General features: G+C 43.6%; 1 protein-coding gene across 1 annotated transcript in view; it reads left to right on the top strand.

Moving 5' to 3' along the window:
* Positions 1-21,095, top strand: part of cbl (Cbl proto-oncogene, E3 ubiquitin protein ligase) — a 102,466-nt gene that overhangs the window by 3,983 nt on the left and 77,388 nt on the right. The window contains exon 2 of the mRNA XM_080731617.1: positions 18,525-18,772. Within this exon, the coding sequence (XP_080587743.1) occupies positions 18,525-18,772 (248 nt within the window). The remainder of the gene's footprint in view (positions 1-18,524; positions 18,773-21,095) is intronic.

The raw sequence follows: 21,095 nt of genomic DNA, 5'->3' as shown, positions 1-21,095 counted from the left end.
GTTGTCTGATATTGTTTAAGAACAGTGGTTCTCAAACATTTTCATGCCAAGAGCAAGGACCCCAAATATGTATATAGTGTACAGAAAATCTTAAGGGCCTATTTGGCCTATTATTGTTGCTATTAACCATTATAGCCAAATAACCTTGAAAATAATGAAGGATAGACAATATTGCCACTGTCTTTATGAGAAAACCTTTTTGTTTTGTTTTTCTTGAGGAGGAATTTTCCTAGGACTAAAATGATTTACGATAATATATCATATTGAGAATCGAATCAAATCATGACCTTAAAATATAAAGTTGAATTGAATTAATATATACAATGTCAATGTTGTGTAAGAGGAATCATTAAATATATAAATGCTCCGACAGTGACACAATAGAAGAATTTATGGATTTCACGCTGTGATCGATCGGTAATATCGGTGGTAATATCGGTGCTTTGATCGATCGGTAATATCGGTATCGGCAGATATTGATTCCAGCTGATCGGTGATCGGTATCGGCCCCAAAAAACCTGATCGGTGCATCTCTAGACAGCAGTACATATCAATTTAGGGGTCCTTGGCATGAAACCACTGCCCTTGCCCCTAGTTACAGAGCTAGCAGAGCGGGCAAGTACTGTGTCCGGTGCCATCTGTTTCTGGCTGTCTGTTTCTGGCTGTCTGTTTCTGGCTGTCTGTTTCCGACTGTGTATCCGACAGTACAAAGCCAGGCAGCGCACCAACAAGTGCGACCCAATATAAATAACAAGGCGCAAGTTGGCACCTAGGGCTGTCACGATATGACATTTTACATGACGATTAATTGTCACTCAAATAATTGCCGATTAACAATTTAATTGTGTTTTTGTCGTTGATAATTACATTTCTGTTTGGCTTTTAGGCTTTGAAGTTGTACATGGTAGATATGACACATAACCTAAATATACAAAGAAATTACTGACATATTTGACAACTTTACTACTTAAAAATTAACTTTGATAGTGGAAATAGCCTTTCTACAAGCTCACAAGTTGTGAGCTTGTAGATCTGCTATTTCCACAATTTTTGACTTTTTTAAAAATATATGACAATTTTTCAACATGGAAACGATTATGACGATTATGAAAAATAATCACGATTATGTAAAAAAAAATCACGATTAGACGTTTATGTAATAATTGTGACAGCCCTACATACCGACAGCACCGTTCACAGTACTTGCGCGCCCTGCTGGCACACAACCGCCCTAAAACACACTCGCCCTAATTTATTTTCCGCTGTGCCACGCTGCGAACTTGTAGATCTGCTATTTTTGAAAAGGTTGTGAAAATGTGTGCAAATCTTTGAATACATGTATTTTTTAAGCGAACATTTGCAATTCTAATTTTGCTTCTATGGGGTCCCTGGAACTAAATATTTTGAGATGGGGATCCGTGGCTAAATACATATCATTTTGGGGGTCCTTCACATGAAAAAGTTTGAGCACCACTGACATAGAAACAAGGATTTGAAATATTCAAAGACTTGCACACATTAATTTTCACGATTGTTCAAAAATAGCAGATCTACAGGCACACAGCGCGGCACTCTGTGCCACAAACGAGAAAAGAGGGTAAAAAGTTGTCATGTTGAACCAGAAGTTAGCAGGTAACTTTAACCACTTAAAGTTCTGTATCCACAAGTATCCATTGTGCGTTGTGAAGAAGGTGGGCGGCAGTTCCGGCGTCGCGAGCCGAGTTGATCTACAAGCTCACAGCGGTGGCATCTGCGACGTGACTAGCCCCATATAGAACCTCACCCTCCGCTGCATACCGTTGTGCTCCGAGATGAGGTCCTATAAAGGTATGCCAGGGCTGGGGTAGAACGCCTCCACGTCTAGGTAGAAAACACTTTTCCCGAAATTGTATCCAAAAAGTAAAGGTAATTCCACGCTCCCTGACTGTGGTCTTCTTTCCCAGGGTACATAAAACATGCACCAGGGCATGAAACAGCCGCTTAAATCGTTAGTTTTGTAATGTTTTCCCATTCAACCGGAACTGTTGCCAGTACTGTAGTCTCACGTAGTCAGGGAGCATTTGCAAATCGCGTTAGGCAACAGTTTGGCCACGCGAGACTACGCCGGGGGCTTTTCTGAATTTAATGAGACTAAATAAGCGATTTAACCGTTTTCCCAACGCCCTGGTAGGCTGGTACATATGTACCCTGGGATAGGAAACCACGGTCTGGGAGCGTGGAACTACCTTTACTTTTTGGATACAATTTCGGGAAAAGTGTTTTCTACCTAGACGTGGAGGCGTTCTACACCAGCCTTGGCATACCTTTATAGGACCTCATCTCGGAGCGCAACAGTATGCAGCGACGGGTGAGGTTCTATATGGGGCTAGGACGTGACGTGAGCTTGTATGTCGGCTGTGCTCTACAAGTTTACCGGACGAGTCCCGCACAAAATGCCACAGTAAATTCCCGCGGAAACCGGTGGATACTTTGTTGTGCGACAAACAGCTTAAATAGCTGACCTATAAGTTCACAACGTGCCACATTGCCTACAATGACAAGTCGAAAGTGCTTTAACGACTGCACCGTGCACCAGCAGCAGAGGTATTCTCTGAAGCAGTGCATTATTGAAATAACCATCAGAAATTAAGACTTCCGTTGGAAACAACAGAAGAGCATTGTCGAAAAGAAGGCGGAAATGTGATCATTTTAACGAGGCCTATTTGGGCCTCTCGCCGACACAGGAGGCTCGTTACACTGCCTTACTTCTCGGAAAAAAAAGAAACTTTGTGGCGGCTTGACTTGACCCCCAGCTTCCTGTGAGATTCACACAGCGTTATCGAAGTGACTGCGAGGACAACACGCTCTATTGTGTGTGTGTGTGTGTGTGTCTTCTGTTCCTCATTGAGGCACCATTAGAGCTTAAGAGACCATGTCTCTCTCTCTCTCTCTCTCTCTCTCTCTCTCTCTCTCTCTCTCTCTCTCTTCTCTACAAAGCTATCATTCGTTAGAATCCACATTCCATGTGTATTTTTTTGCACCATTAGCATCTGCGGTAGGTTGGTCATGGCTTTCTTCACATCTGCAGTCCTGACAGGTCATGCAAAGTAAATGCTAGAAAGGAGAAGTGACACTGCACGATCAGTTCTCTTTTTGAACAAGAGTGAACTTCAATAACCGTGTAAGGTGTCGAGTCACTGTGTGTGTGTGTGTGTGTGTGTGTGTGTGTGTGTGTGTGTGTGTGTGTGTGTGTGTGTGTGTGTGTGTGTGTGTGTGTGTGTGTGTGTGTGTGTGTGTGTGTGTGTGTGTGTGTGTGTGTGTGTGTGTGTGTGTGTGTGTGTGTGTGTGCGCGCGCGTGCGTGCGGCACAATGCTTTTGAGCTTGTAGATTGGATATTTTCAATCGCTGTTTGTTGCCTGACAGTTTGATTTGTATGCTGTAGCACATTTCAATAAGGCAATTAAATGTGCTTTACACGTCACAGACCAGCACTTGTTCGTGGCCTGTACCCCAAAGTTGGCCTATAGGCGTCAGTAAGTTACACACAGAGCATCAAGCAAAGGAAACACAATCATAAAATTGTACAAAGTACATACTGTAGGACTTCTTATGTGGTTACAGACTCGATGCTCGGGGCCAAAGTTCCCTCATTTCCTGTCGCTGCTAAAAGGGTTTTAAGAAAGGGTTAGAGTAGAGTGTGTATAAGTGTGCATAAGTCGTAACATATTTCATTACAGTCCAGTAGGGCATTCACCAAATATTAGAATATCAAAGTCACTATTCGACGTTGTTCACCGAAGTCGAATATTCGCTTTTTTTTCTCTCTCTTTAAAAAGTATATAGTTTATAAAGCTTGGCTTGGATAGGAAGTCATAAGAATGAGTTGTCAATGGTTCCCAAACCTTTTTAGGCCGTGACCCCCAAACATAAACATATTTGAACTGGGGACCCCCACCCTGACAAGCACTTGGAATTGTAGGTATTACATTTAATGTGACTCGGTTTCGCAGATAAATATTGTGAAAATAGCAGATCTACATGCTCACAACATGTAGATCAGCTATTTTCACAATGTTCGCCTCTTGCTTACTTAATATTTGACAGTTTGGCCAGTCCTGTCGAATATTCGACTATTCGAATACTTTGAGGTCGCATAATTTGAATACTAAGAATCTCTATTCGTGAATGCCCTACAGTCCAGTATTATAATTGTAGTTTTATCTTGTGCGTTGTGTATTGCAAACCATGTCACAAGCAACATTTGGCTGCTTGTACCTGTATGAGTGAGTGACAAAAGAAAACCCCTATTGATTCTTGATTCAAAAGTACGCTATTGTTTCTCAGGCATTTTAAAATAGAAGTGAAAATTACACGCAGCGTTGAAAGGAAACCCACAGCGCAGCATAGGTCACCACTAGCTAGTAGTAATGGATCTGAACACCTCCCACGCACGTTAAACCTTGGGTCTCGGTAGGTTACAGAACAAGGCCCTCACTAATTCCCCTCTCAAACGAAACCTACTGTCCTTAATTTGGCAGGGTTTTGTTTTTTTGCTACACCTTTGTCTGTTGCTCGGTAACATTTAAAATAAAACTGATGGTGTTGAGTTAGTTTACAACCACATACGTGATGCTCTTACTCAAGCTGGGTTAACAATTCCACTGCCTAGAGCTGCTTGAAGTTTAAACATTAGTTTGAAAAGTGTTACGTGGTCATGGATAGACCGGACCCATGCACGAGGCTGGTTTGTGCAGCAATCAAAGCCCTGTTCCTGTAATGCCGCAGTGATCTGACACTGTATGTTTTGTTTATATAACCTATTTGTATTGAATGCTGATCAAATGAATGAAGATTTTTAGCAAGTTGGTTTCTGGTTTTCCCTTCACCCGATTAATCCTTATAAGCAGCCAGAGTAATCCTGACTTAAAAGTAGGGGTGGGCGATATGGAAAAATACAATATCACGATATTTTCCCAAGCTGTATCACGATACACGATTTTATCACAATGCTTTTTTCACGTTGGTTTTTATGGTTAATTTTCATGTTACTTAACAAAAACGACACTCTCTGGGTTCCTTTTGGGAGGTCTAAATTGAACTTTACAAGTATGTAACTGACAGTATACTAATGAAACCAAATTTGGTTTCATTATACTGTCAGAGTCAAGGGGAGACCTTGACATGTTAAAGTTTGAGAACTACTGATTTAGACCAAAATGCAGGTTTAAATTGAATTCGGCAATGAATCTCTGTATTAACGATTAAACAGGATTTTTTTACAAGGCTCCCTCATTGTATCACGATATATACGATACCTCTGAAAAGGCATATCGTGGAGACATTGTATCATCTCAACGATAATTATCACCATATCGCCCACCCCTACTTAAAAGTGGGCTTATGTTTCAAGTCATTATGCAATAATGTTATTTCTTTTCTTGTTTTTGGGGCGTTTTATGCCTTTATTTGATAGGATAGTAGACTGACAGGAAATGGGGAGAGAGATGGGGAATGACATGTGGCAAAGGTCGTCCGGATCGGGAATCGAACCGGCGACGCCAGCAGGCATCATAGCCTAGTATGTGGTATCCGCCTTGACCACTTGGCCAGCGGGCGCCCCCTGCAATAATGCTATTAACCTACAGCATACAAACCTTTGGTTTGTGTCCTCATTTTCCCCATTATGATTGCGCCGAAAGCTGATTAAAAGTGAAGTCGGAAACGAGGAAGCACAACACTCTAATTGGCCGTTTGGAACCAATGTGCCGGTGGTTAACATGTTTTGCAACAAGAAGCGATCTGTCATCATTTCACTGGCTGAGTTCTCTTAGCGTTGCCCCCAGCTCCATAGATTATGAATAGAAGCTTCCGACAGCCATGTTTCTTGTGAGCCCATGCACACACAGTTAGGGGTTTTAGTTCAGCATCAGTTGAATGGGGTCGGTTGTGACTCAGCCAGTAGTATGTTTCTGTTAGGCCCTTAGGTTAGCTGAGGAGGAGGAGGAGAGAAAAGCGATGGAATGCAGCTTAGCTTGGAGGCCTTCGTCATTTCACCCTGAGACAAGCTGTCGCAGCCTTGATTGACCTGAGACGTTAAGTGCAGATATCGAAGTCATCAAACAAGTGAAATAATGGATGCTATAGTCCAGGGGTGCCCAAAAGGTAGATCGCTGACATAAAAAGGGGCCTGTCAACTCGCTTCATGGCTTCTAAAGTAAGCAAACCACCCAATGCAATGCTTTGTTTTCAAGAGTCGGTAGCATTACAAATAACCCCAAAAACATACCACTTGTATGTAACACAACAGTGCCGCTATTCCAAAGTCACCTCAGGTACATCTTTATTGGGGTGGGTAGATCATGTTGAGCTGGTCATTTATAAAGGTAGCCCTCTATTCAAAAAAGTGTGGGCACCCCTTCTATAGTCGGTTTGGCCATCACACACATGTGTGTTAAAGACTGTTAGAGGAAGGTGTATAATGTTTGTGTAAGTTTGAGAGCAGTTGTTGCAGCAACTACTGAGGTGATGGTGCAAAGCTTGCTTCCTGATCCTACTAGTGCAGGGGTCTTCAACGTTTTCAGGCCGGGGACCCCTTAGTTGAGAGAGAGAGATGAAGCAGGGACCCCTACAACCTTTTCATAGATTCCATATAGTTTCATCGTTTGACAGCACAATCATCAGTGTATTTTGGATTCATGTCAATTTGTGTTTTCAGATATTTAACCACTTGAACCGTCAATAATTAATACTTTTGACCTTTTACTCTGTACTTAGTCTGCTCTTTTTCCCCTCTAGACCAAAAATATTTGCCAAAAAATAGCCGATCTACAAGCTGCTATTTTTTGGCTATAGTTCTCTGAATATGGGTGCTAGGGTTCAAGTAGTTAAAAAGGAGAACAACATCTTTGTGTAAGTGTGAGACTTTCTGAGAGCAGTTGTTGCAGCAACTGAGGTGATGTGCTAAGCTTGCTTCCTCATCCTACTAGTGCTGTAGCCCTTGGCTACTGTGTTATCTAGTCTGTGACGACACCGCTAGACGCTCTGGGTTCTACTGTGTTATCTAGTCTGTGACGACGCCGGTAGACGCTCTGGGTTCTACTGTGTTATCTAGTCTGTGACGGCGCCGGTAGACGCTCTGGGTTTTGGAGGTGAGGGAAAGGCGTGGGGGATGATGATGGAGTCATGTGATACTGTAGGGGTTACTGTATTATAGGGCATTCACCAAATATTCAAATATCAAAGTCACTATTTGACGTTGTTCACCGAAGTCCTTCGGTGAGTTGTCAATGCCCCTGGTGGATGAATTTGTTAATGCTCTGTGACCCCCAAAATAAACATATTTGAACAGGGGACCCCCACCCTGACAGCACTTGGAATTGTAGGTATTACATTTAACTAGTCCTTGCCCGTTCAAAGATATGAGCTCCGAAATGATGTGCAGTGTGTGGGTTATGGGATGTGCACTGTGCACATGAGGGATGGAAAGTAACTTTAACTGGTGCTGGCATGATAATATGTAGGAGCATCAATGTAAGAAATACCCGTTTCGTTTAATGGCTACAGAGATACCGACCGACTGCATGATTTTTGGACAGCATCTGTAAAAATCAGTTTTTTTTACAAGCGTGCATTCTGCGATTTCACTCTAAAGGCGTCTGAGGACTTAAGCCGACATCATAGTCGGCTGGGCGGTGGAAGGCTTTACACCGCGGTGTAGTCTTTTCGAGTCTTTTTGAGTCATGAAACTACAACGTTACGTCATTCCTCGCGGTGGAGAGCTTCACACCGCAAGTCCCAACACATCTCTCTGTTTTTACTATCAGACAGACAGGCTCTACACCCCGTTCACTGATTGGTCGACCTAAACCGGTCTAGGTAAAGGACTTCACCGTGGGCCGTGTGACTATGATGTCCTGCACTTATTTTCTGACTTGAGGTGGAAAGCTCTCCACCGGTGGATAGCTCTCCACCGTACACTCTGATACGGGCTTTAGACTACCTTTTTATTTGTTATACAGTGTTTGGAAATGTGTCATAAATACAAGGTTTTTCTTGCGAGTTGCGACCCAGAGGTCCGGTGAAGGGAAGGTCACAGATCTGGGACTCATTGAAATTCATCTCCAGAGCTGAGGTGTGGGTCTCATCCCCATCGCATCACCTTCTGTTTGTCTCCTCCTCACTTTATTACAATACCTCAGATTTATATAGCACTCTATAAGTACTTAGTTTCTTTAAAAAGGAGAAATAAATGTATTAGGTGAAAAAAAAACTCTTGACTAAATAGATGGGTCGCTGAGGAATGCAATCCTGAAGAGGTGGGTGGATTTTATTTTCAAGGCGGTTTTGAACTATGGAAGGGTGGGGCCTCTTTGATGTGGTACCGTTTACATTTTATGACAAAGACACCACAGTAACAAAGTCGACACATACGCATAGTTAGTAAGATGTACGTTAAAAAAAAAATATATATATATATACCGGAACGGTTCTTAACCGGTATAGGGCTATTATAAGGATGCCAGTGTATCATGACAATGAAACCTTTGTTTCTGTGCAAAGACATTTCTTTAAATCGGTATAGAGGATCAAAGGTGTTATGGTCATGATTCACTGCCATCCTAGCCTGGCCAGCCAGCCTCATACTGTGCATTCACTCACTCGTTCCTTCCCATAATATAAGTCTGGACTTTGGGCTATAGGCAGCTTGAAAAGTGGGCGGGAGTACTTGCCTTGACAGACAGACTCCTCTAACCAATCAATCTCTCAGCCAGTTGGAAGAACGGCAAACAAACACATTCGGCCGATGAACTCTGCTAGTGCATACTCCTGTTCCTTTTTAATTGTTGTAATTGATTCCAACTCTGCAATAACTTCACTTATTGCTTGTCTTATTGTTTCAGCGTTAACTGTTACACTTGTTGCATCGAGGGCAGCCATGTTGTTTTGAAAATGCTGCAGCAAGCATCTACATCACATGGACCAATCAGGGGAAGCTTTTCACTTAATGTGCGGACAGCAGTTGAAACGCAGTCACTGATTGGCCCCGATTACGAGCGCAACCAACGGGTCGGGAGAAGTAGAACAGTTTTTTCGCCAGCGGGGAATATGAAAAAAACAATAACATCCGGTGAAATTATCCCGGCGGAAGTAGCACCGTTTCATGCCGTTTCAGCCTATGGTCTTGACCAGGCTTGTCTCTTCGCAGATGAGTAAGCCTGGCTACGCGAGGCTACTGCTGTAGAGGCCCAGCCACCTGAGACCTTGCTTGTGATCCACCGCACACGTTTCATAACCATTCTGTCTCATCTCCATATTTTAACTATGGCGTAGAATTATTGACTGCTTTAACCAGTGAAAAAATAGCAGATATACAAGCTCACAGCACGGCACCGAGTGCCGCGCTGCGAGCTTGTAGATCTGTTATTTTTGAAAAAAGTCGTGAAAATGTGCACAAATCTTTGAATATATGCATTTTCAAAGCGAATGTTTGTAATTCAAATTTTGCTTCTGGGGGGCGGGTCCCTGGAACTAAATATTTTGAGATGGGGGTCCGTGGCCAAATACATATCATGTTGGGGGGGGTCCTTCACATGAAAAGGTTTGAGAGCCACTGACATAGTAGTCTCTCCAGAACAGACTAACTGAGCTCCAGTTAAGTGAAAAGGACCTTTTCTTTGACGATGGCTGGCCAGATTGCTGACATAGAAACATAGGTTTTTAAAAAAAAAAAGAAAAAAACCTTAGAAGGATTCAAAAGACACTTATAGAATCGGGTCAAAATTGACATTTTCACGATTTTTCAAAAAATAGCAGATCTAAAAGCTCACAGCCGCGCTGTGAGCTTGTATATCTGGTATTTCTTTAATATTTAAAGCATAAAATATTGCGTAATAATGTGTTCAGGCCTAAATGGGTTAAAGTTACTTTCTTTCGTTATTGATCAGTGATCACCCTACTTGATCATACTACAGCGGCATGATGCAAAAACATCATACGTATCAGATTTCCAAGCTTGCGTGAAGCGACTCGTTTCAAGCTTGTAGATCTGCTACCTTTGCTGTTTTGGAATTTGAATCCTGAAAAAGAAAGTGTTTTGTACATATGAGGTTTCCACCCGACGCAGACGATATGCATCCTAAAGGCGGTTCTCCTCCCCACACTTCATTCATCTAGACTCGTATCTCTGGGCTGTTGTGGTTGAGCCTCACAAGCCCCTATCATAGGCACCGCGGTGATAAGCTATCCACCGCGGTGTAGTCTTTTTAAGTCATAACATTACGTCATTACTCGCGGTGAAGAGCTATCCACCGCTATCCACCGACACATCTCTCTGTTTTTACTATCAGACAGATTGGCCCATCACCCCGTTCACTGATTGGTCGATCTGGACCAGTCGGTCACAGTGATAGGACTTCACCGTGACTGACTATGATGGCCTCCACTTGTTTTCTCACTTAAGGTGGATAGCTTATCACCAAACATTTGCGGTGATAGGCTCTTCACCACAGACTCTGATAAGGGCTACAGGCGGCCGTCCAAGATAAATATCAAACATGTTGGATGATATGGGGCTCTCTGTGAGCAGAGCGGGAGGTTTAAACATGTTGGATGATATGGGGCTCTCTGTGAGCAGAGTGGGAGGTTTAAACATGTTGGATGATATGGGGCTCTCTGTGAGCAGAGTGGGAGGTTTAAACATGTTGGATGATATGGGGCTCTCTGTGAGCAGAGCGGGAGGTTTAAACATGTTGGATGATATGGGGCTCTCTGTGAGCAGAGCGGGAGGTTTAAACATGTTGGATGATATGGGGCTCTCTGTGAGCAGAGCGGGAGGTTTAAACATGTTGGATGATATGGGGCTCTCTGTGAGCAGAGCGGGAGGTTTAAACATGTTGGATGATATGGGGCTCTCTGTGAGCAGAGCGGGAGGTTTAAACATGTTGGATGATATGGGGCTCTCTGTGAGCAGAGCGGGAGGTTTAAACATGTTGGATGATATGGGGCTGTCTGTGAGCAGAGCGGGAGGTTTAAACATGTTGGATGATATGGGGCTCTCTGTGAGCAGAGCGGGAGGTTTAAACATGTTGGATGATATGGGGCTGTCTGTGAGCAGAGCGGGAGGTTTAAACATGTTGGATGATATGGGGCTGTCTGTGAGCAGAGCGGGAGGTTTAACATGTTGGATGATATGGGGCTCTCTGTGAGCAGAGCGGGAGGTTTAAACATGTTGGATGATATGGGGCTCTCTGTGAGCAGAGCGGGAGGTTTAAGGGTTGGATGATATGGGGCTCTCTGTGAGCAGAGCGGGAGGTTTAACATGTTGGATGATATGGGGCTCTCTGTGAGCAGAGCGGGAGGTTTAAACATGTTGGATGATATGGGGCTCTCTGTGAGCAGAGCGGGAGGTTTAACATGTTGGATGATATGGGGCTCTCTGTGAGCAGAGCGGGAGGTTTAAACATGTTGGATGATATGGGGCTCTCTGTGAGCAGAGCGGGAGGTTTAACATGTTGGATGATATGGGGCTCTCTGTGAGCAGAGCGGGTGGTTTAAACATGTTGGATGATATGGGGCTCTCTGTGAGCAGAGCGGGAGGTTTAAACATGTTGGATGATATGGGGCTCTCTGTGAGCAGAGCGGGTGGTTTAACATGTTGGATGATATGGGGCTCTCTGTGAGCAGAGCGGGAGGTTTAACATGTTGGATGATATGGGGCTCTCTGTGAGCAGAGCGGGAGGTTTAAACATGTTGGATGATATGGGGCTCTCTGTGAGCAGAGCGGGAGGTTTAAACATGTTGGATGATATGGGGCTCTCTGTGAGCAGAGCGGGAGGTTTAACATGTTGGATGATATGGGGCTCTCTGTGAGCAGAGCGGGTGGTTTATAGGATGATATGGGGCTCTCTGTGAGCAGAGCGGGAGGTTTATAGGATGATATGGGGCTCTCTGTGAGCAGAGCGGGAGGTTTATAGGATGATATGGGGCTCTCTGTGAGCAGAGCGGGAGGTTTAAACATGTTGGATGATATGGGGCTGTCTGTGAGCAGAGCGGGAGGTTTAAACATGTTGGATGATATGGGGCTCTCTGTGAGCAGAGCGGGAGGTTTAACATGTTGGATGATATGGGGCTCTCTGTGAGCAGAGCGGGAGGTTTAAACATGTTGGATGATATGGGGCTCTCTGTGAGCAGAGCGGGAGGTTTAAACATGTTGGATGATATGGGGCTCTCTGTGAGCAGAGCGGGAGGTTTAAAGGTTGGGCAACAAATAAGGGACAACTTCAGATATTTACATACTTTCCATATCTAAACGACAATATCAATTAACTTTTTCATGCAATTTGGGATTGCATGAAAAGGGGAGGAAGGTACCAGTTGTACATACCGTTAAAGTACAGCAAATAGCTAAAAGCTTTTCTACAAGATCACAACATGTCGTGATGTGTTGTGCGAGTTTGTAGATCTGCTATTTTTTGTAAAAAAATAAATAAAATGTTTATGTCCTGTATTTCGCTAATGTCCTTCCTGTTACATTAAACTCTTGGCACACAATTGGACTGTAGTTTACTTGGCCTAAAAGAATGTGACATGTTTGTTCGCTTGAAAGACTCTCTAAGTACCCGAGCGGTTTGGAGAAACACTTATTCAAGAAGGGGACAAGGGAGTCAGATTAGGTCGCGAGTAGGAGTGCCACAATACGGAACCGAACCGGTATACCGAACCGTATGGCCCTGTACCCAACCGAACAGCCCATACCTAATGAACCCTGTACCCAACCGAATGGCCCTGTACCCAACCCAACAGCCCATACCGAATGAACCCTGTACCCAACCGAATGGCCCTGTACCCAACCCAACAGCCCATACCAAATGAACCCTGTACCGAACCGAATGGCCCTGTACCCAACCGAACAGCCCATACCGAATGAACCAAATTTCTATTTTTATTTTTTGGGTGTGGCCACATAAAAACATTATTTTAACTCTTTCTGTACACTTTTTTTGGAGAAAATCTTCCTCCTAGTATAATCATAATAACTGATTATCATGTTTTAGGGGGGGAAACAAATGATTGCACTCCATCTTTAAAATTAACTGAACATTTTGGATTCTTTATTTTTTCATTTTCAACTTTGACCGTACCGAAACCGTGAGCCAAAAACCGAGATACGAACCGAACCGTGGCACCCCTTGTCGCGAGCTGAATTGAATTGAATTTGAGTTTTATGTCACTTTTACTGCATTACACTCCCAGTCCCATTACTTGCTCCCCATTTGGCTGTAAGCATCGTGTGTGTGTGTGTGTGTGTGTGTGTGTGTGTGTGTGTGTGTGTGTGTGTGTGTGTGTGTGTGTGTGTGTGTGTGTGTGTGTGTGTGTGTGTGTGTGTGTGTGTGTGTGTGTGTGTGTGTGTGTGTGTGTGTGTGTGTGTGTGTGTGTGTGTGTGTGTGTGTGTGTGTATCATTTGTAATAGTCACTAGGGCTGTCACAATTATTACATTATCGTCTAATCGCAATTATTTGACATAATCGTGATGATTTTTCATATTCGTCATAATCGTGTCCATGTTGAAAAATGTTCATATATATTTTTAAAGTAAAAAATTGTGGAAATAGCAGATCTACAAGCTCACAACGCGTCGCATCGCGACCCGTTGTGAGCTTGTAGATCGGCTATTTCCACTATCAATGTTATTTTTTAAGTAGTAAGTTGTCAAATATGTCAGTAATTTATTTGTGTGTTTAGGGTTATGTGTCATATCTGCCATGTGCAACTTCAAAGCCTAAAAGCCAAAGAGAAATGTAATTGTCAACAACAAAAAACACATTATTTGAGTGACAATTAATCGTCATGTAAAATGTCATAATGGTGACAACCCTAATGTAATGGTCACCCAGTCAGCTCAGTAGAGGTGCCAGTTAAGACCAGTTGGGTCAGGAGTCAGGAGGAGAAGCACCGGTTGATCATTACTGAAGATGGGACAGAAGTATTACACGCACAGAAGCGCGTACACTCTAGGGATGGGACCATATGAACATTTCATATCACGATTATTGTGACCAAAGATATCGCTATTTACGATATTATGGCGATAATCGGAATATCCCCAAACATCCATTATCCTAGGGCGGATGATAAAAAAAAAAAATAGCCGATCTACAAGCTCACAACGCGTCGCAATGCGACGCGTTGTGAGCTTGTAGATCGGCTATTTTTGGGCAAAGAGATTTGGTAGAGAGTGAAACAATGTATCAAGTACGTACAATATACTACTATGTACGTTTACCAATAGAGAGTTTAAATGGTGCCGGATATGCAGCTCGGCAAATAAGAGTTGCATTGATCCCAGTGCATGACGGAGGACGGTATAAGGATAAAGAAATCTCCACGATACGATTATCGGGAGTGTTTTTTATCACGATGAACGATAATATCGCTTAGCGTCCCATCTCTAGTACACACGCACGCACGCACGCACGGACCCTCTGAACAACGAGACGTACAGTAGATCTCTGTCTCAGTTGGCTTTCCAGCACGTTGTTACATCCACACCCAAGTTCCCCAGGAGGGGTGTCACAAGGGGGGGAAAAGTGGGACTGAGTTACCAGGGCCCAAGGTGGAGGAGGGGCCTTCATTATTTTATACTTTAACTATTGAAAAATAGCAGATATACAAGCTCACAGTGCGGCACCGAGTGCCGCGCTGCAAGCTTGTAGATCTGCTATTTTTGAAAAGTCGTGAAAAAGTGTGCAAATCTTTGAATATATGTATTTTTTTAAAGCGAACATTTGTAACTCAAATTTTGCTTCTGGGGGGGTCCCTGGAACGTAATATTTTCAGATGGGGGTCCGTGGGCCAAATACATATCATTTTGGGGGTCCTTCACATGAAAAGGTTTGAGCACCACTGACATACAGTAGAAACATAGGTTTTTCAAAAAAGCCTTAGAATATATTCAAAAGACTTGGACACATTTTCAAGATTTTTCAAAAAATAGCAGATCTGCGAGCTTGCAGCGCGGCACTCGGTGCCGCGCTGTGAGCTTGTATATCTGCTATTTTTCAGTAGTTAAAGTACCCAGGGCCCAGAGTGTGGTCCCCCAGACCCATGCAGTATCACAGCGTTGGGATCGGCTGCTGGGACGCTGCATGTGTTGTGGGGCTCTGATCTGATGAAATGTCACCATGTTCATTCATTACAGTCAGTGGTGTTGATCATTGACACAAGTCAGGATAGTTTTATGCTCTGTGAGTTTAAGAGGTCATGGAGTCTGTTGTCTGTTTTTTTTGTACACTTAGGAGGTACCAGTTGTACATACCGTTAAACAGCATGTCTAGTATACAAAACCAATGCTACTGTAAAAGGTTACACCAGATATATATCGCCACTCACTGTCTGGCAGAAACCTCGTATCTCCAAGTTTCAAATTTGTAATTTTTTTTTCCCGCAAAGTAAAGCCCTGCTTCATCAGACAAGGCCGTCGCACAAAAGTAGTGAAAACAGCCGATCTACAAGCACACAACTGGTACACTTCTGGCTGCTGTTACTGTATTTTCTTCTCAGTACATTTGACCCAGGTGGGTAAGCCCTGTATACTTTGTCGTAGGGATGGAAAATTGGAAATCGGAATCGGCCAATATAAAAAATCGGCACGTATGATATCAAACCGGCCGAATCGGTGACCGGCAGGTCACTGACATAAATACTGTTTTTATGCCCATTATGTCTATGGCACTGCACAGCATGATGCTCTGGTCCTGTGACTAAAGTAAACATTAGCAAGTAGCAGCCAGTCTACTTAGTGGCAGCCTACAGAATACAGATGGTGCTGATTACCTTTGCAATGTAAGGATATATTCCATAATCCTGTGTCAATGTCGTCTCCAAAAAGAAGGGGGAAAAAAAGCATGCGTCACCTGCTTTCCTCCTGCCTAGTCCAGACGGTCATATTAGACTGGATATTGTCTGTGATTTTGGATATTGTACTATTGTGATTGATTTGGCATTAGTGTTCTACTAGCTTATTGTTACTCAAATTGAAGTATGTCTTGTAGGCCTTACTTGGCCTGAATAAAGGGTATTGGAGCAACCCTATTTAGCATTTTCCAGCTCTTAGCTAAAGAAATCGATATCGGACAAATCGTTTTGGCAGGTCAGACCTTCATAAAACCGGTGGATTCGGTATCGGCCAAGAATTTTGCAATCGGTCCATCTCTACTTTGTCGTACAACAAATACAAGCCCTAGCCTGTCTTAAGGGCGCTCAGGTGACGCTGTGTTAAAGTACCTGCCCCGCCCACTAGGGGGTTTGAACCACGGTGCATCTAGCTTGGCCGAGTGGCTGTGCGAACACAATTGGTAAATGGTAAATGGTGCATTTATATAGCGCTTTTATCCAAAGCGCTTTACAGAGATTGTGCATTACATTCACCCATTCACGCACACATTCATACACCGGTGGCGGAGGAAACCATGCAAGGCACCAACCTGCTCACCGGGAGCAATGTGGGGTTCAGAGTCTTGCCCAAGGACCCTTCGACATTAACTCAGGGGGAGCCCGGATTCGAACTGGGAACCCTTCGGGAACCCTTTGTGCTCTAATAACGGTTTCTCTACCCCTGAGCTATGCCGCCCCTACTCTAAAATGTATAGAAAGAATAAGATAATTCGCTGATATACAGCATAACGATGTGTGTTTAGATCGGCAATTTTGAAGAAAATGAATAATATTCTAAAGATTTTAACTTATGTAGATATAATGGTGCCCACAATGGGGTTTTAAAGGTACCTCCAGTTTCAGTCAGATTTAAGGTCCATTCTTCAGTGAAAAGGCCCTCAGTTCAAGACAGAAGCAGTGGTTTTTGGAGCCTTTCCAGGAGATTTTAAATAAGGAAGTTGAAACATCCTCTATGAACGCGCGCCACCAAACAGAATGTGACCTAATAAATAAGGAAACGATTCCTGCTGTCAACATTCTTGCGTGTGCAGCCATGAACAGATACAATGGGTGCACAATAAGTGAATTAACCATTCAGAACGGGTACACATTATTGCGTATCATTATTTTATGCTTTAGCTATTGAAAAATAGCAGATATACAAGCTCACAGCACGGCACCGTGCTGCGAGCTTGTAGATCTTCTATTTTTGAAAAATCGTGAAAATTTGAATTTTGACCTGATTCTATAAGTGTCTTTTGAATCCTTCTAAGGTTTATTTTTTGAAAAACATAATGTTTCTATGTCAGCAATCTGGCCAGCCATCGTCAAAGAAAAGGTCCTTTTCACATAACTGGAGCTCAGTTAGTCTGTTCTTGAGAGACTACTGGTTCTCAAACTTTTTCATGTGAAGGATCCCCAAGATGATATGTATTTGGCCAAGGACGGGCATCTCAAAATATTTAGTTCCAGGGACCACCCAGAAGCAAAATTTGAGTTACAAACGTTCGCTTTAAAAATACATAATGTTCAAAGATTTGCACACATTTTCACAACTTTTTCAAAAATAGCAGATCTACAAGCTTGCATCGCTGCACTCGGTGCCGCACTGTGAGCTTGTAGATCTGCTATTTTTCAATAGTTAAAGCATTCAATAATTCTGGGCCTAAATAGGTTAAGACAAAACGTCAAGCGATAACTGAAGGCCTGGAAATGAATAGAACGTTAGAGTTAGTCCATGGGCCATACGAGATGTCGGTATCCGAAAGGTGGCAAAGGTTATCATGCATTTTTCAAAAGCCCCATATCTGTAGATTATATTTTGGTATGATAACCCTTTCTGAGACACAGCTAAATTGGTGTTATCAGCCGCTAGAGTTGGTGTCCCATTAACTTTACTATACAGGGGGAAAAAAAGCAAAAAATGAATATGCTTTAAGTAGCATACGAGGGGTCAAACTAGGGGGTTTTCATGATTCTGAATCCATTGCAAGCATTTGTTTTGCTCGAAAAACATTCCTTGGGCTAAAACGGCCCCCCAAAAAAGTGTGAATCACTTTTCATCACTAAACTATAGTCTCGTGGGGATGTTTTTAGCCCAAAGGAATGTTTTTCATGCAAAACAAATGCTTGCAAAGGATTCAGAATCATGAAAAAAACTTAGTTTGACCCCTCATATGCTATTTAAAGCAGATTAATCTTTTGCTTTTTTCCCCCTGTATAGTAGACTTAATGGGACACCAACTCTAGCGGCTGATAACACCAATTTAGCTGTGTCTCAGAAAGGGTTATCATACCAAAATATAATATACAGATATGGAGCTTTTCAAAAATGCATGGTAACCTTTACCACCTTTCGGATACCGACATCTTGTATGGCCCATGGACTAAGTGCACTGTACAACAGGGGTTTTCAAACGTTTTTGACTCAGGGCACCCTGTAAATAACGTTTTCATCCTGTAAACAACGTTTTCATCCTGTAAACAACGTTTTCATCCTGTAAATAACGTTTTCATCCTGTAAATAACGTTTACAGGATGTGCCCCCAGGTGGTGGTATCTATCTATCTATATAACATGTTCATATGGTCCATATGCCCTGCTGTGCCCCCAGGTGGTGCGTCTGTGCCAGAACCCCAAGCTGGCGCTGAAGAACAGCCCTCCGTACATCCTGGACCTGCTGCCCGACACCTACCAGCACCTGCGCACCGTCCTGTCCCGCTACGAGGGCAAGATGGAGACGCTGGGCGACAACGAGTACTTCCGCGTCTTCATGGAGAACCTGACCAAGAAGACCAAGCAGACAATCAGCCTGTTCAAGGAGGGCAAGGAGCGCATGTACGAGGAGAACTCACAGCCCAGGTACGCTGCTAGGGACTGTGTGTGTGTGTTTGTGTGTTAGGGCTGTAATCTAACCCTGTTTTAGGGATTCGATCTTCGGGGGGGATTTTCCGAACGGACCATCGAACCTTCGATTTTTTATTAATTTAATAAAAACCGAACAATCGGACCATCGAACCATCGTACATACTGTACCTGGTCTCGATGTAACAACCCCAGAAATCGCATTAAGGATCCTTTAGGGGTTTGCAATGAAATCCATCTTTGCTCATGCTTAGGAGAAAGGCTATTTAATCTTTTGGTGTGTGGATGGGTGTTCGTTGTTCAGAGCACACACAAGTCAGTCACTGCCCAGCTCAGAGTGCTCTCACTGTCATCAAGCGTGTGTCAGCGAGGTTGGTTCGCGGCCCCAACAGGAGCGGAATTGGAGCGGAGGGCGGTCCTTGATCCCTCCAAGCTGTTCTGGCGCATTTTAAAACTACTTATTAACGGTCACCATTAACTGTTAGTGTTTACCGGTAGGACTAAACTATTTTGTATTTGGCTATCTCTACTACTGTGATATTCTGAATAGGCCTATCACATTCTGATAATTCTTTTTCGTGTAAAAAAAAAACCTGAACCCATTAATTTAGAACTTCGATTGCCAACGTAACGAAAGAACGTTCGAATCCCCGAACGTTCGCTTGCAACCCTAGTGTGTGTGTGTGCATTAGAGCTGGGATACCCGACTGAAAACCCGTGGGGCCCGACATGCCCGACGGGCTCGGGGCGGACGCATTTTCATAATTAATTGTCGGACATCGATTTGGGTCGGACATAATTGTTGATATAGCCTCTGCCTACCTATGACATGCATCATGCACTCTCTCTGATGATGCACGCAGCGTACAACTCCTGTGTGTGTGTGTGTGTGTGTGTGTGTGTGTGTGTGTGTGTGTGTGTGTGTGTGTGTGTGTGTGTGTGTGTGTGTGTGTGTGTGTGTGTGTGTGTGTGTGTGTGTGTGTGTGTGTGTGTGCTGCTACGGATACAAAACTCTTGAGTAAGGAGAAAAGTCCCACGCTGAGGTAAACGCGTTGTTGTGGTTTGATTGGAAGTAGCGTGCCGCTGAATGGAGCTCCTCGCTTGTGTTCCACTACTGTCCCTTGCTTTGGATGTTTCTTTTTCGGCGCTGTTGTGTGCAGTGCAGTCGCAGTGCACTGTGCCAGCCTCGTCCGTCCGTCCGTTCAACACACATCACTCAAGTAAATCCTGGCTTTTATACTTCTTCATTGCGGCGTGTTCCGTGACAAAAGTGTCTGATCTACAAGCTCACAACGCCTGGCATCCGCGACACGTTGTGAGCTTGTAGATCTGCTATTTTCCAGGTGCAGAAATGCAGAATGAGCGAGTCACTGTGTCAGACGTCTAGCGCAGCGCAGCGCACGTTATTATTTGTACTATTTAATAATCAACGTAGCCTACTATTTAAACATTTTCACAATCCACGGTGTGGCTTAATAGATCACAGGGTAACATGCAGGCATGCTGCATGCACTGCACATTATTAGAACAAGTTTGCTAGTGAGTGTAAATCAGCTGCTTCCTCAAAGAAAACGAAATGAGGCGAAAAAGCGTTGGAAACATAAGGTTCGGGCCTCTGCGCGGCTCGGAGCTAAGTTGAATTACTTTCAGAATCAGATGTTGATAACCAGGCTAGAGATCTGAGCTCTGTGGTTCTAGCCTTAAACTAAGCAGATAGAATCAGACTGTAAAAGTTGACGGCGTTGTGAATGGGACGATAAGGTGTAGAAACACTGCTGTTTAGTTTCTCTAGAGATTTAAAGATACCCTGCCCCCACGTCCCCCGTCTCTGCTGTAGTTACTGTACAATAACCGCAGATATCAGATCGTCGCTGTCGGGCAGACACCTCGTATCTCCAAGTTTCAAATGTGTACGTTTGTTTGTTGATAAATGTGTCGCGCAAACGTAGTGAAAATAGCTGATCTACAAGCACACAACGCCTCGCAGTGCTTGTAGATCGGCACTGCTTGCTTGTAGATCGGTTATTTTCACCATTTTACCTTTTTATTTTAACAAAAAAATGAAGGTTTTGGACATACAAGGTTTCCACCCGACAACAACGATATGCATGATCTGCTGCTTTCCTTTAGCCTGACACTCAGCCTGAATTGACATTTCGTTTCACTCCATTATTCAGTCTGAACTTGCTCTCGTCCAAGGCAGTTTCTGGGATGGGCGTTGCCAAAGAGGCAGTCTTCTGCCATTGGTTCACCGTCTGACCAACACAACAGTAGCAAAGCAGATGACGTATGTTGTTACGTGTGGCTGGCTAGTGGCTAC

Source organism: Nannobrachium achirus (assembly GCF_963921795.1).
Source record: "Nannobrachium achirus genome assembly, chromosome: 8".
Lineage (NCBI taxonomy): Eukaryota > Metazoa > Chordata > Actinopteri > Myctophiformes > Myctophidae > Nannobrachium > Nannobrachium achirus.
The sequence above is the reverse complement of the archived record's forward strand: the minus strand, read 5'-3'. Positions and strand labels throughout refer to the sequence as shown.